The sequence below is a fragment of the Paramacrobiotus metropolitanus genome, unplaced genomic scaffold (assembly GCF_019649055.1).
Source record: "Paramacrobiotus metropolitanus isolate TYO unplaced genomic scaffold, Prichtersi_v1.0 Parri_scaffold0000014, whole genome shotgun sequence".
Lineage (NCBI taxonomy): Eukaryota > Metazoa > Tardigrada > Eutardigrada > Parachela > Macrobiotidae > Paramacrobiotus > Paramacrobiotus metropolitanus.
Genome location: NW_026570234.1, coordinates 198,735 through 210,894, shown reverse-complemented (window position 1 = coordinate 210,894; position 12,160 = coordinate 198,735). Strand labels below are relative to the sequence as shown.

The 12,160-nt window shown below is 42.8% G+C and overlaps 3 protein-coding genes and 1 long non-coding RNA gene across 4 annotated transcripts; 2 read left to right on the top strand and 2 right to left on the bottom strand.

Moving 5' to 3' along the window:
* The first annotated feature begins 1,102 nt into the window (after window positions 1-1,102).
* LOC129584795 (uncharacterized) lies at window positions 1,103-1,909 on the top strand. The gene is made up of 3 exons (XR_008689918.1): window positions 1,103-1,201; window positions 1,576-1,724; window positions 1,811-1,909. It is a non-coding gene; the product is annotated as an uncharacterized LOC129584795 (long non-coding RNA).
* A 2,023-nt stretch (window positions 1,910-3,932) lies between these two features.
* Window positions 3,933-6,403, bottom strand: LOC129584692 (39S ribosomal protein L44, mitochondrial-like). The gene is made up of 7 exons (XM_055476981.1): window positions 6,031-6,403; window positions 5,717-5,879; window positions 5,472-5,659; window positions 5,031-5,106; window positions 4,883-4,967; window positions 4,501-4,804; window positions 3,933-4,341 (listed from the first exon to the last, which is right to left on the bottom strand). Exons 1-7 carry the CDS (start codon window positions 6,134-6,136, stop codon window positions 4,085-4,087), a joined length of 1,179 nt encoding a protein of 392 aa, XP_055332956.1. The 5' UTR covers window positions 6,137-6,403; the 3' UTR covers window positions 3,933-4,084.
* A 204-nt stretch (window positions 6,404-6,607) lies between these two features.
* LOC129584577 (DNA-directed RNA polymerase III subunit RPC2-like) lies at window positions 6,608-11,139 on the top strand. The gene is given in 7 exon segments (XM_055476798.1): window positions 6,608-7,073; window positions 7,161-7,496; window positions 7,720-8,787; window positions 8,789-8,865; window positions 8,943-9,388; window positions 9,508-10,326; window positions 10,549-11,139. Coding segments are annotated over 7 exon segments (3,411 nt in total). The 5' UTR covers window positions 6,608-6,827; the 3' UTR covers window positions 10,968-11,139.
* Window positions 11,052-11,694, bottom strand: LOC129584741 (uncharacterized). Its single transcript, XM_055477052.1, has 3 exons — window positions 11,622-11,694; window positions 11,326-11,550; window positions 11,052-11,263 (listed from the first exon to the last, which is right to left on the bottom strand). The coding sequence occupies exons 1-3, from the start codon at window positions 11,692-11,694 to the stop codon at window positions 11,052-11,054; spliced, it is 510 nt and encodes a 169-aa protein (XP_055333027.1).
* Window positions 11,695-12,160: the final 466 nt, after the last annotated feature.

Sequence of the window (12,160 nt, the reverse complement as noted above, 5' to 3'; positions counted from 1 at the left end):
CGGCGAATAAATACAAAGGACGCTCCAAAAGTAACTTTCCCTATTTTGCCTCCCTGCCATTTGAAGTAATAGACATGTGATATATTTTTTGTTGTATAAGCAATTATGTAAACTAATTAGAGAAATAAGAATCAAAAGATTTGATGAAGAACTGGGAAAACGAAAAACAAATTAGCAATACTACTTATACATTTAATTCATTTCCACGAGTTTTTTCGAAGCTCGTTCTTTTTATTACCACTTCCGTTCCTGTTGTAATTTCGGCAGCAAATTTAAAGTACCAGCTACAAATACTGGACTATGTGCGAAAACAAGCTGCCAGCCTTTAATTAATTTTAATTAAACCGACCAATCGAAAGATTTTCGCCAGGCAGCTTCAATTCGGCACGGCTGGCAGCTTGTTTTCGCAATCGCGTCACTGTTCTTAATATTACTGCAATAACAGAAGGCTTTGAAAAATTTACGGAGGAGAGCAAACATTTTTTTTCTCCACGACGCCGGAATCCCCCTTTTCAGCCTTCTTGCTGATATGAACCCGAAAGTTCTTAACATCAATAAAAAGAAAATTTCATGCGCAGTCATGAGGGTCTTGGACACAAATAACTTCAAGTTGTACCGAGAGCAATAATGTTTTACAAGAAATTTTCGGTTTTTTACCGTCTGGCAGCTTGAGCAGCTCTGTGGTTTTTCCACCTAGTCATCGACAGTTTCTACTTTTCTGGAAAAGCATTGCAAAGAAGTTATTTTGTTTCATTCTTGGAATTAGGACAGAAAAGAATCCTAATCGGATGATATTTGGTGCTTTCCGAAAATTGAGCAGGAAGACTGAGAAAAATAACAAAAACTGTCAGGGTAAAACCCCCGAAAACCTTGGACGGCTTTCTCGGCAGTTCTTCTCCATTTGATTGTAGTTAGGCAGAGTTATATTTTATTTTAGTTCGTGAGTGAAGGACGTTTCTAAAAATATGGTTCATAAGAACTAAAAGCGTTCAAGCTGGGAGATACAAAATAGGGAAACTTACTTTTGGAGCGTCCTTTGTATATCTACCGCCTCGGAGCGCGGATTTGGCGCTGCTGCTGCAGAGGTGCTGCACTGAGTCTGAGGCTGCCGGAGGACCTGCTACGCTGAAAACTTTTACGGGTCATCAAAATGAGAAGAGTTTTGTTGGTCTTGACTGTTCCGGAAATTATATTGCTACAGGTCAGCATGGAATAAGCTTTTACCTACTAATTACTAATCGACCGAAGCGAAGCGGAAGGTCCTTTATGTAAGTACAAGAAAGCGGGACCTTTGTCGGTCACGTCGGTCACGCCTTCATATTTTAAAATTCTTAAAAGAAAAGTACTGTTGGAAACTATATTTAATGAACACAAAAAATTATAAGGGACAAATTTAAAAAAAAGTAAACTTTCTAAAGTGTTTACTTATTTAATTTTGTTTCCCGCTTCGCTTGGGTCTTTCAGTGCTAGCCAACAGCGGTGCACTTCCCTAATACTGATTACATACTGAGTGAAAATTAGTGCGCAACACAGTTTAAAATTGTCAGTGGTGGTGACGGTATCATTCTGCTTCAGGAAGCGAAAATAACTCTCTCTGCATTTACCATCGTGCAATGCCAAAACCTGTTGTTCAGTATAAATTTGAACCACCACGTGAATCTCTCGCTCAAACTTTCAGGAAAACGTATGGATGTAAATTTTTGAGCGCTGTTGCTTGGAAGAAGGTATTGGCTGTAATTCAAAATTAAGAGTATCTCGAAAAACAGGTTTGTGGAAAAATCTGAAATTTGATCCCTTTTTGTATTTGTAGGACTCCAATATTTTGGTCGCTGCAAACAGCCAAGGTTTAATCGAAGTATTGGAGATGTCGTAGAGGGGTCGTTTCTCGCAAGTGCCCCGTTATTTGCGGTAATCGTTTGTGTACCTTGCTCTATAGTTGCAGTGGTTTTATCTTCTTAATTGTGCTTTTAGATAATTTCTTCTTATTTACAGATATGTAAATTTTTTGATGCGTTAGTAATTTAATGTCGTTGTAATTGTTTTTATCAGGCGTTTGTGTAGATTCTGTAATTTGCGGGACTAACATAAGTATTATCATTTATCAGATTCGTGTATGCACCTTATTGCACGTGGAAGATTTTGTATTGTCAGCGGCGTGGATGTGCATTGTGCAACACGGCCAGCCGCCTGGGAACGGCAGCCCGCTCTCTATCACGCAAAACTTCAGCTGATTTTTTGGTTTTTCGTATGCTATGTCTGTGAGAGACATAAACAGCTAGATGACCTTCCAGCCGTGGAAGCCCGAAAATTTCAGGAGCTGTGGGATGAACCAGTCATGCAAGTTACCGTAAAGACGCTGTCTGAAATGGCCGTCGGACATTTCCAGCCAAGCGCGGCTTCTAGGTATAGCACCAAGGACAACGAAGCATGGCTAGATGCTCTACTAGCTGCATCACTGGAAAACCTTTTAAACGATTCCGCACTACGAATTGCTGTTGGCCTGCGCCTGGGCACACCGATCGTAACTCCGCACCGATGTATCTGCAATGAATGGTTAGGCGCTCGAGGTTACCACGACTTCAGCTGCAAGAAAAGTCGGGGCCGGAAGTCTAGACATAGCAGCTTAAATGCCACGCTTAAATTAACGAGCATTCGCTTCAGCCACCATTGAGACTGAACTCGAGCCTTTGGGAATATCGCGAACCAACGGCCTAAGCCCTGACGGTGTCACCTTAGTAGTCAGTACCGTGGGAGCGAGGCAAAATGTGAACATGGGATGTGACATGCGTGTGTACGATGGCTTTTCCCACATCGCTGGAACATCCACAGAAGCCGGCGCAGCAGCGGCAATCGAGAAATACCCAGAACATCACCCACGATTACCTGTTCCGAGCGGTCGGCGTGGAGACAGTGGGGCCACGTGGACCGGAAGCCTCCCGGCTGATTAGCGAAGTGGGCAAGATGATATGGCAGGAAACAGGCGAGAAACGTGCAACGGAGTTTTTGCGCCCCAGGTTCAGCATCGAAATTCAACGTGGAAACGCGGCATCTATCCTGGGAACGGCACCGGCCTCGGCTAATTTAGATCAAATGTTCTCTGTAATCCGGCCGCCTGTTTCTGCTGTTTGTTAATATTAGGATGTGATGTTTCTTTTGTGAATTGTAAGGTTGTCTTTGTATTCGATCTTCAACCAACATTTAGTAAACTCACTAAACTTCAGGCACAGAAAATAATAAACCGGAAATAGCTAGAACTTGTCTTATTTACTATTCATTACGATTTGTTTGATATTCCATTCTTGTGAGATATCGGCTGGATGGTTTCCATTCGAAATGTGCACGGCGTTAGTGTTAGAGGTTAGCATACAAGTCCTATGGAGAAAATAACAGCTAATAATACGTAAGTCAACGGCAGTTTCAACCATTTTGCTCCACCATACTTTCCGACGATGTTCTTATTCAAAAAATTCCCTGTGTAAACAGTCGTTCCTGGTTGCGAGGTCAAACATCTGGATGGGCGCCATTCTTGGGATCATCCATTGAATTTGCAAAAATATCTGTTGTGTTATCCCTGGCATACCGATTAGCACGACGCACTGCATTGTGGGATCTGTAATTATTGTCGGGCTGCTGCAGTGCCGCAAAGAAGTCAACTTGAGGTTGTTTGGCTGGATCGCAGGGGGATGGCTCATTACACTGCCGTTATCAGCAGCTTTTGGTGCTGCTATGATGGCACTGCTTCTTTATGGTGCCTGAGCAAAAGAGCATCCAAAAGTACAAATTTGCGTTCCAAATTTACTGCACCATAATTATACGAGTGTGGATTTCGATATAATGTTTTTGTACAAACGAACTAAAACAATTCTTAACACATTTGTATACAATACTTATCCACATTTGTACACACCGACCGAATAAAAAACCCATCGAAATGGACTGCAGCAATTCTTTTTTGCTTTCCCAAGTACTAATGCACAGTGGGAACCATATACAGTGCCCGTTTCAAGTAGCTTTACAACCACTGTCAACCAGAAATGACAATAAATTCCTTACCACAGGAAATGTCAATGCAAACTAAATAAGATCACTGTACAACTTGTTTCTTCTGCTTCCCAGCTTTGGCTGCCTCTGAGCTTATACGCCTCTGAAAATTCTCTCCACAAGATGCAGTGGACCAATCACTGAGAGAAACATTAGGCACATTATAGAAATGTTGCAAAGGAAGATTTCGTCCGGCCTGTCCCCACAACAATGGTCGCTGTTTCAAATCGGTTTTGAACATACGGATCAGTGCATCACGTGCAGCCATTTCTTCCGCAATCAGGAGAGTTTCTCCAAAACCTAAATTATCAGCAACAAATCACTTCTACAAGTAAATAACATCCGAACAGATTCATTTTACAGAAAAGAACAGAAGTCGGGAGTTTATACCATACTTCTCGTGGACCACATAAGTGTAAAAAAAGCGGAACAGTACGGTCAGGGAGTCATCATACGTACTCTCTCCGATGAGCTTTTTATCGCTGTACACTCCGACAAGGTAGGCAGCCATCAAAGTACTTTCACCCGTCTTCCGCAGAAGTCGCGATTCAGGCTCCGCTTTGCCTTCCCGTTCAAGAATGTCCGCAATAACACCCATAGGGTTTGTTATGGGGAGATGTTCGTTAACATCCTTATCAGCCAAATGAGTAATAACAAAATCTAAAACGAAATATTCGGCGCGTTCCACACCGGAATCTTTGGCCAAAGCACCGACAATGGCGTACAAAGTGTCCACCAGGGTTGATCTTTCCGGAGGAAAGTCCTAAAACCAAACGTCCAAGAGGTGAAAACGCAGTCCAACTTAACAAAGAGCTGTCGTGACGGTAATCCAGAAACATACCGCACACATAATCAAATCGCTTGTACCAAGGAAAAACGAGATTTCAGCCAGAACATCATCCGAACATAAAAAATTGGTCAATCCCCTAATTAAAATAATAATGATGTTGTTATTAAAACGACTTACTAAATAAAAAAACTCAATTTACTTAATGCCTTCTTCAGGAAAAAATGGATAATTGTATCTCAAGAAGCTCGGGATATAACTGTGCATCAATTCCATCCCTAAAGAAGATAAACGAGAGTTATCTGCAGAATTAAGAAGCACGACGTACTTCTGATATAACTGATGCGAGAAATATACAATTTTTGCGTGTAAAGCCAAGTAATTTACACGTCTACAACCAGAAAGCGCACAAAAAACGTGTATGAGTTTTTGTCCAAAGCTGATGTAACTATTCACGTATATTTACGCATCCGGTGCAAAATTTTGAGCGAAATCGCAATAACACCCCACAAAAACATCCAGTACTATCGAAAAAAAGATCCGCGCCGATCGAAACTGCGAAAGGCGACAGCAGCGGAAAAATTACAAAGTCAAAGCTCCGAGGCTGATTTAGAATCCCAATTTATTTACTTAGAAAACACACCTGCATCTTTAAGGGCAGTATGATGGGCAATGGAACCTATTTGTATTTGCTCGTCAATCATCAGTTCGCGTCGCTTTGCCATTTCCTGTTCCTGATAGGAAGGATGCATGAACGCCAACCGCAGCGTTTCAGTGGAGAAATTCTCCCCTAAGCGCTGTCCAAACGCGTAGATTTCCGCATCATAGTTCCTGTTCAAATTTTTCGTACAACAAAAAGAGACCAATACGCGATCTTGAATTTCCTACCAGTTTTGCCAAATACTGCGATGGCGAAGGGGTTCGGGACCGGCTTTTAAGCGGTACTTGTAGAGCTGGTGCGCCGCTTTGGAATGAGACTTCGTAAAACCCGTCCCATGCAAATGTGCTGTCGTATTCAGGTGTCTGCGAATGGTCTCCGTTGACATCGGTACTGCTCAAATAGTTAACAGTGTCAAGCGATTTTGATCAATGTAAACTCATTAAACCGGAAATCACTGTAAATGGTGTTAGTCTGCTACACTGTTAGTCAGTTAGTGCTAGAATTTATAAGCACTGCAACTTACTTCCCCCTTATTGCTTACCTGGACATGCTTGCCTTTCGTACGCAGTGCGGAGAAACTGCTGAATAAGACGCTCTGTCCTTCGCATGCTCAAAACTTTAGCAACAAATGTTTTCGAGCTCAACATGTTGTAGAAGGTTGTAAACTGACGACTGCTGCCCAGAAACGAACTTCCAAATCAAGTACTAGTACTAAGTACTCGGTTCACACATTCAAGAAAAAATGTAATGGCTTGTGAAGATGGTTTCCAGTTCCCAGAACGGCAGTCATGAAACACACGGCAAGTTAGATTTGCCCAAACCGCTGGATTTTCAACTATCTCATAAAATGTCCGGTCAAGAACCACTTCCCAGGTATAATGCACGCGAATCTAATGCAAAATTTTAAAATTTGATCAACTTTATTACTTCATGCGAAAATTTTTCAGGAGTAAGATAGCTGATAGCCGGAAAGGTTCACTACTAGTGGCGGCAAGCCTATCAGTTCGCCGGTAAGTATGTCTACCGCCTGGCGGCGTAGATTCCGCGCTGCTACTGCAGCTGTTTTGTTGCGACATGGAGAGCAAGAAGACTTTCTTATCTGTCAGATAAGTCCAGAGTCCTGAATAATTTTTTGGTTTTTTCGCTCGAAAGTTGCTACTATAATCTATACTTCTATGTTAAATTTGCAGGATTTCTAGTCCTTTTGGAGGGGTAATGCATTTGGATTATGCATTAATCATATGCATTAATCATTAATGCAAATGTTTCGAGGCGTTGAAGTGTATCGATGAAACTGCACTTTGCCTTGTGGTTTGACAAGGAATTTTCGCTGCAAAGATGTCTGCAGATTCCACTACGGGTACTACGAGCTCGGACAGCCGCAGTCCGAAGCTGATTAACACATCGGTAATCGTTAAGGATTTCCTAAAAAGTCATGGTCTGGAGAAGCTGCATCTGGATTCCTACAACAATTTTATTAACGTGCGTATGCCGGAGATTCTGCGTGCTAATCGACGCGTAACCAGTGATGCAGACTCGAGTTGGTATTTGGAGTATGACGGAATACGCGTTGGACAGCCACAGGTAATTGGAGACTCCTCTCTCAATAAAAGTTTCGAATAAAACTATCACAGAATCTGGAATATTTTAATTTAATTTTATCGGTTGCAGGTTGAAGATGGTCTGGGCCCTGTAAAAGCTACTTCCCCTAATGAGTGCCGTCTGCGGAATCTCACTTACTCCGCGCCGATTCTCGTGGATATTCGCTACATTTTGCAGGGTAAAGAAGAGCGAAAGGAAAATGTTTTAATTGGTAAAATTCCCGTAATGCTACGGAGTCAGCTGTGTGTTCTGTACGGGAAAAGTGAGGAAGAGTTGATGAAACTGAAAGAGTGCCCGCTGGATCCCGGCGGATATTTTATTGCCAAAGGAAGCGAAAAAGCTGTGCTGATGCAAGAGCAGATGATGAACGACCGAATCGTCTGTGAATTTAATCCAAAAAAAGAGGTAGCGACGTAGCATTAACTTTTATGCTTACCTGCTAAGCCATTACTACAATAATTCCAGGTTTTTATTTTTTTCGAAAACACTTAATTTTTTTATTGCTAATTGTTTTTCAGAAGTAGCGAACATTTCGGTCAGTGCTCATATTGGTCGTTCAGTTGGATGACTCGTACAGACGCGTTTAATCTTTTATTTACTAAATGAAAGGTTTTGATATTTTTTTTAGCTGACGTGTTTCGTCATCAGTTTTTCACAAGATCACAAAACGCGGACGACCGTGGTCAAGAAAAAAGGATGCTATTATGTGCGCTTCAACATGTTCCGAGAGGACATTCCAGTACTGATGATTTTTGCCGCAATGGGAATACACTATCTGGACATGGCGTTGGGATGGATCGGGCGAGAACACTTCGTTTTGGAAAAATTCACCCTGTCTGTTGATGAATTTCTTTGTTTGGATATTAGTAAGAAAGAAGAAGCGCTGCAATACTTAGCCGCTAAACTGAAAACGGGCATCGTTAGTTGGGGATTGAAGCGGCCGAAGACAGCGGAAGTTATGCAGATCTTGGTCGGAACGCTTATCAGTCATGTTCCCGTTATCAATGGATGCTTTGACGATAAAGCCGCGTTTCTGAGTTACATGGTACGGCGGTGTATTCTAGCGGAGAAGGATCCCCGTTTGCTGGACGACCGAGATCATTTTGGCGTCAAACGTCTGCAACTGGCTGGGAATATTCTGGCATTTGTGTTTGAAGATGTGATAAAAACGCTCAATACTGAAATTAAGAAGCGCGCAGATCACCATCTGAAAACGCGCGCCCGAGTTAGCCCATATGATCCGACAACAAGTATACGAGCCGACCTGGTGAGCAAAGGATTTAATTATTTCCTCGATACCGGCAATTTGAACATTCGCCGTTTCAAGATTAACCGTGTCGGCGTTGCGCAAGTATTGGTGCGGTTATCTTACGTATCTGCGGTGGGAATGATGTCTCGTCTGCAGAGTCAGTTCGAAAAAAGTCGGAAGGTTAGCGGACCGCGATCCATTCAAGCTAGCCAGTATGGAATCGTGTGCCCATCCGATACGCCGGAAGGTGAAGGCTGTGGTTTGACCAAAAATCTGGCTTTGCTGTGTGATTTGACCGTGGAGTCGCCGGAGGATCAGATACGAAAACTCTTATCGTGTGTTGCTACCAGGACACCTCAAGAACTTGCCGCATCACCTTGGACGTATCCGAAGGGAGATGTGTATACGATATTCGTTAACGGAAGCATTTTCGGGTTTACTAAAAATCCACTTCCATGTGCACAAATCTGTCAAGCAAGCTCGACGATTGGGCAAAATTGATAAGTTTATATCAGCTGCCGTAAGGTATGCATCGTAAAATTGTTGTTACGTGACCAGTTTGAAACTACATCGATGTATCAGTGAATTACACAATTTTACAGTGATCTGCATCGTACCGTAACATTTGCCACCGACGGCGGCCGAATGTGCAGACCATACTTTATTGTGGAAGGAGGACGATTGTTAATGCAGCAGAAATATGTTGATGCCGTACGGGATGGATACTTGAACTTTGACGATCTGGTTAAAGAAGGAGCAGTTGAATATCTGGATGTTAACGAACTAAATGACAGTCTTATTGCTCTTGATGAATCTGAGATCAGTGAACAGACGACGCACATGGAAATTGCTCCCTTTTCCATTTTGGGCGTTGTGGCGGGAACTATACCTTTTCCCCATCATAATCAAAGCCCTCGAAACACTTACCAGTGTGCTATGGGCAAGCAGGCTATTGGAGCCATCGCTTTGAATCAGACGAGTCGTATTGACACTGTTCTGCAGTGCTCATGGAATCCTCAGCGTCCTCTGGTCCAGTCAAAAAGCTATGGTAAGAAATTTGATGCTCACTTGCTTTTAGCGAGGTTAATCTTTTTTCCATTTCTGTTAATTTTTTTTTAGGTAGCTCGAAGTTCTGAAATAATGTTAGTTTAACATTAATCGTTGCAGGAATTACCTCTTTTGACCAGTTACCTGCTGGACAAAACGCTATTGTGGCCATGGTTTCGTATTCTGCATACGACATTGAGGACGCGATAATACTAAACAAAGCTTCTTTGGAACGAGGATATCAGCGCTGTACAGTTTACCGTAAACATCAAACGCTTTTGCGAGCACTGGACACGGAGAAAGAAAGCCTATTCCCTCCGCGAGTCAATCAGTCAACCGGCGAAATTTTCCCGTCCGACAAGAAGCTGGATAAAGATGGTTTGATTGTTATTGGGGAAACTGTGGAACGTGGCGACGTTATGATTAATAAATACGTACCGGTGGGCGCAGCCCAGCCCACTGATTTATCGGTGAATCCGTTGGGTGGACCGAATCGGAGCATAGCCAGAGATAAACCGGAACCCGTTCGTTTTCAAGAGCCCAATAAATGTCATATCGATAAAATCATGATCTCTCAGAGTGAACGTGAACAGCTGATTAAAGTGCGGACATCGCAAACGAGGATTCCGGAGATTGGGGATAAATTTAGTAGTCGCCATGGACAGAAAGGAGTGTGTGGATTAATTGTACCGGAGGAAGATATGCCTTTCACCATGAGCGGTATTCGACCGGATGCCATTATGAATCCTCACGGTATTCCCAGTCGCATGACTGTTGGATTGCTAAGGGAGTTGATGGGGAGTAAGGCAGGCGCTATTGTCGGCAAAATCTTTGATGGGTCAGCCTTTGGGGAAGATAGGCTGGAGGAAATGTGCCAGATTATGGAAAAAGCTGGCTTTGATCGGTCGGGCAAAGAAATTCTTACAGACGGAGTAACCGGTATGTGATTGTTTTTTCAGAAACTGTCTTGCAGTTGTTGAAGCCTGAAACGTATGCAGACATTCCAAATACTGACAGTCACATAAGTTAAGGAAGTATTTTCTTTATCGAAACAGTAAATCCATTACAGGAGTGTTAGCCGAAGCAGCTTCTTGTGCGATGTCGTTATCTGCCAAGAGATACTGTACGTTTCGTTTTTGACATTTTTTCAAATTGTTTTAGGCAAAATGCTGGAGGCGTACATTTTTATTGGACCATTTTTCTATCAGCGATTGAAACACATGGTAATCGACAAGATTCATGCACGTTCCAAAGGACCTCGGCAGTCTTTGACTAGACAACCGACGGAAGGAAGAGCACGGGATGGTGGTTTACGTATGGGAGAAATGGAGAGAGACTGTATGATTGCTCACGGTGTATCCGCTCTGCTCAACGAACGGCTCATGCTGGCCAGTGACGAGTGCGAAGTGCTGATTTGCGATACATGTGGATTATTTGTATGGAAGGAAACCTGCACGTCATGTCGGCAGTCAGGAAAAATATCTGCCGTGCGGATGCCTTACGCGTGTAAACTGCTTTTTCAGGAGTTAATCAGTATGAATATTGCTCCGCGAATGAAAGTTTCTTCTGTAAATGGATGAGTTTAAGCAGTTTTCTTAGAATCTTAATGGCAACGACGTTTTTGTGATAATATATGATAGTAAAAACAGTGCTTAAGATATTCTCTAATCAGCTAGTTGATCTTTGGATGCAGCATTGCAGTAGTCGCTTGGGCAGAAACAATAACGCTCTTTGATGGAAATTGTCAAGTTGTGCGCAGGTTGGTGGGTGCCTTCCATGACCTGATGAGTGCGGAATGGAGTGCACCCGTTTCGTGCATGAAGATTGTACATCCACTTATCACGAACAGAGCGAGTCGGACAGTTTCGTCGAATTTCTGAAGCGAATTATCTTTTAGATATGCGCTCTGTTTCTGTACCAAATACCAATCGCTCTTACTTTTTAATATGGCTATTTGGTCGTGATATTGGATCAGAACGGAAGTCGCGCAGTACTGCTTGTAAGGTCCATATGTTTCGTCACATTGAACGTATTTCTGATCGCGACCTTTTCCGCAGTCCGGATTGCTCTCTCGTGTGCTGCCCCAGGATATTGAGCCATCCTTGTGGGTGACCTTTTCTTTCATCCAGACATTCATGCAGTTGTAGCACCGCAAGCAGAGAACTGTGTCATCAGATTTGAACTTCAACATTTTATGTGCATTATCGATCAGCAGTGGAAAAAAAGAAACTTACCTTCCCGAAGTGCCACGATAAACATCAAAAGGCACAGCATGTATTGTATTTTGCACCTGCTGCGACCAAACATTCTTGAGAAGATGTCGTTACTAAAAAAGTAAAAGGCAAGAAGAACCTTCTTGTGAACGCTACAAGTGACGCAGGCCGGTTATGTAGAAAATCTTAGCTGAAAAGTGATATTATACCGTACATTTACGTGCTACGAGTAGTAGCAAAGTATAGATAATTAGATATCATCCCAGTTGACTAGTTGAGTTGTCAATTGTAATTTGTGCAGTACTTGTCGCCTATCTGTACTGCTGAACCACTAACAGCTATGTGGACATTAAAATGAACAACTGATCACCAGCCGCAAATTTAGGCCACAGGTCAGACTTAGGGCATCTGCAGTCGATTGTATCACCATTTTCCTCGCCCTTCTGTTGTGGTCGATATGACCTCCGGTCGGCAATGATTGCGCAGGACTGTCTGTTTCGCCGCTGACACGCTTGTGCGATGCTATTGTTAATCCTAAGCTAACCATAAGCAACCGTGAA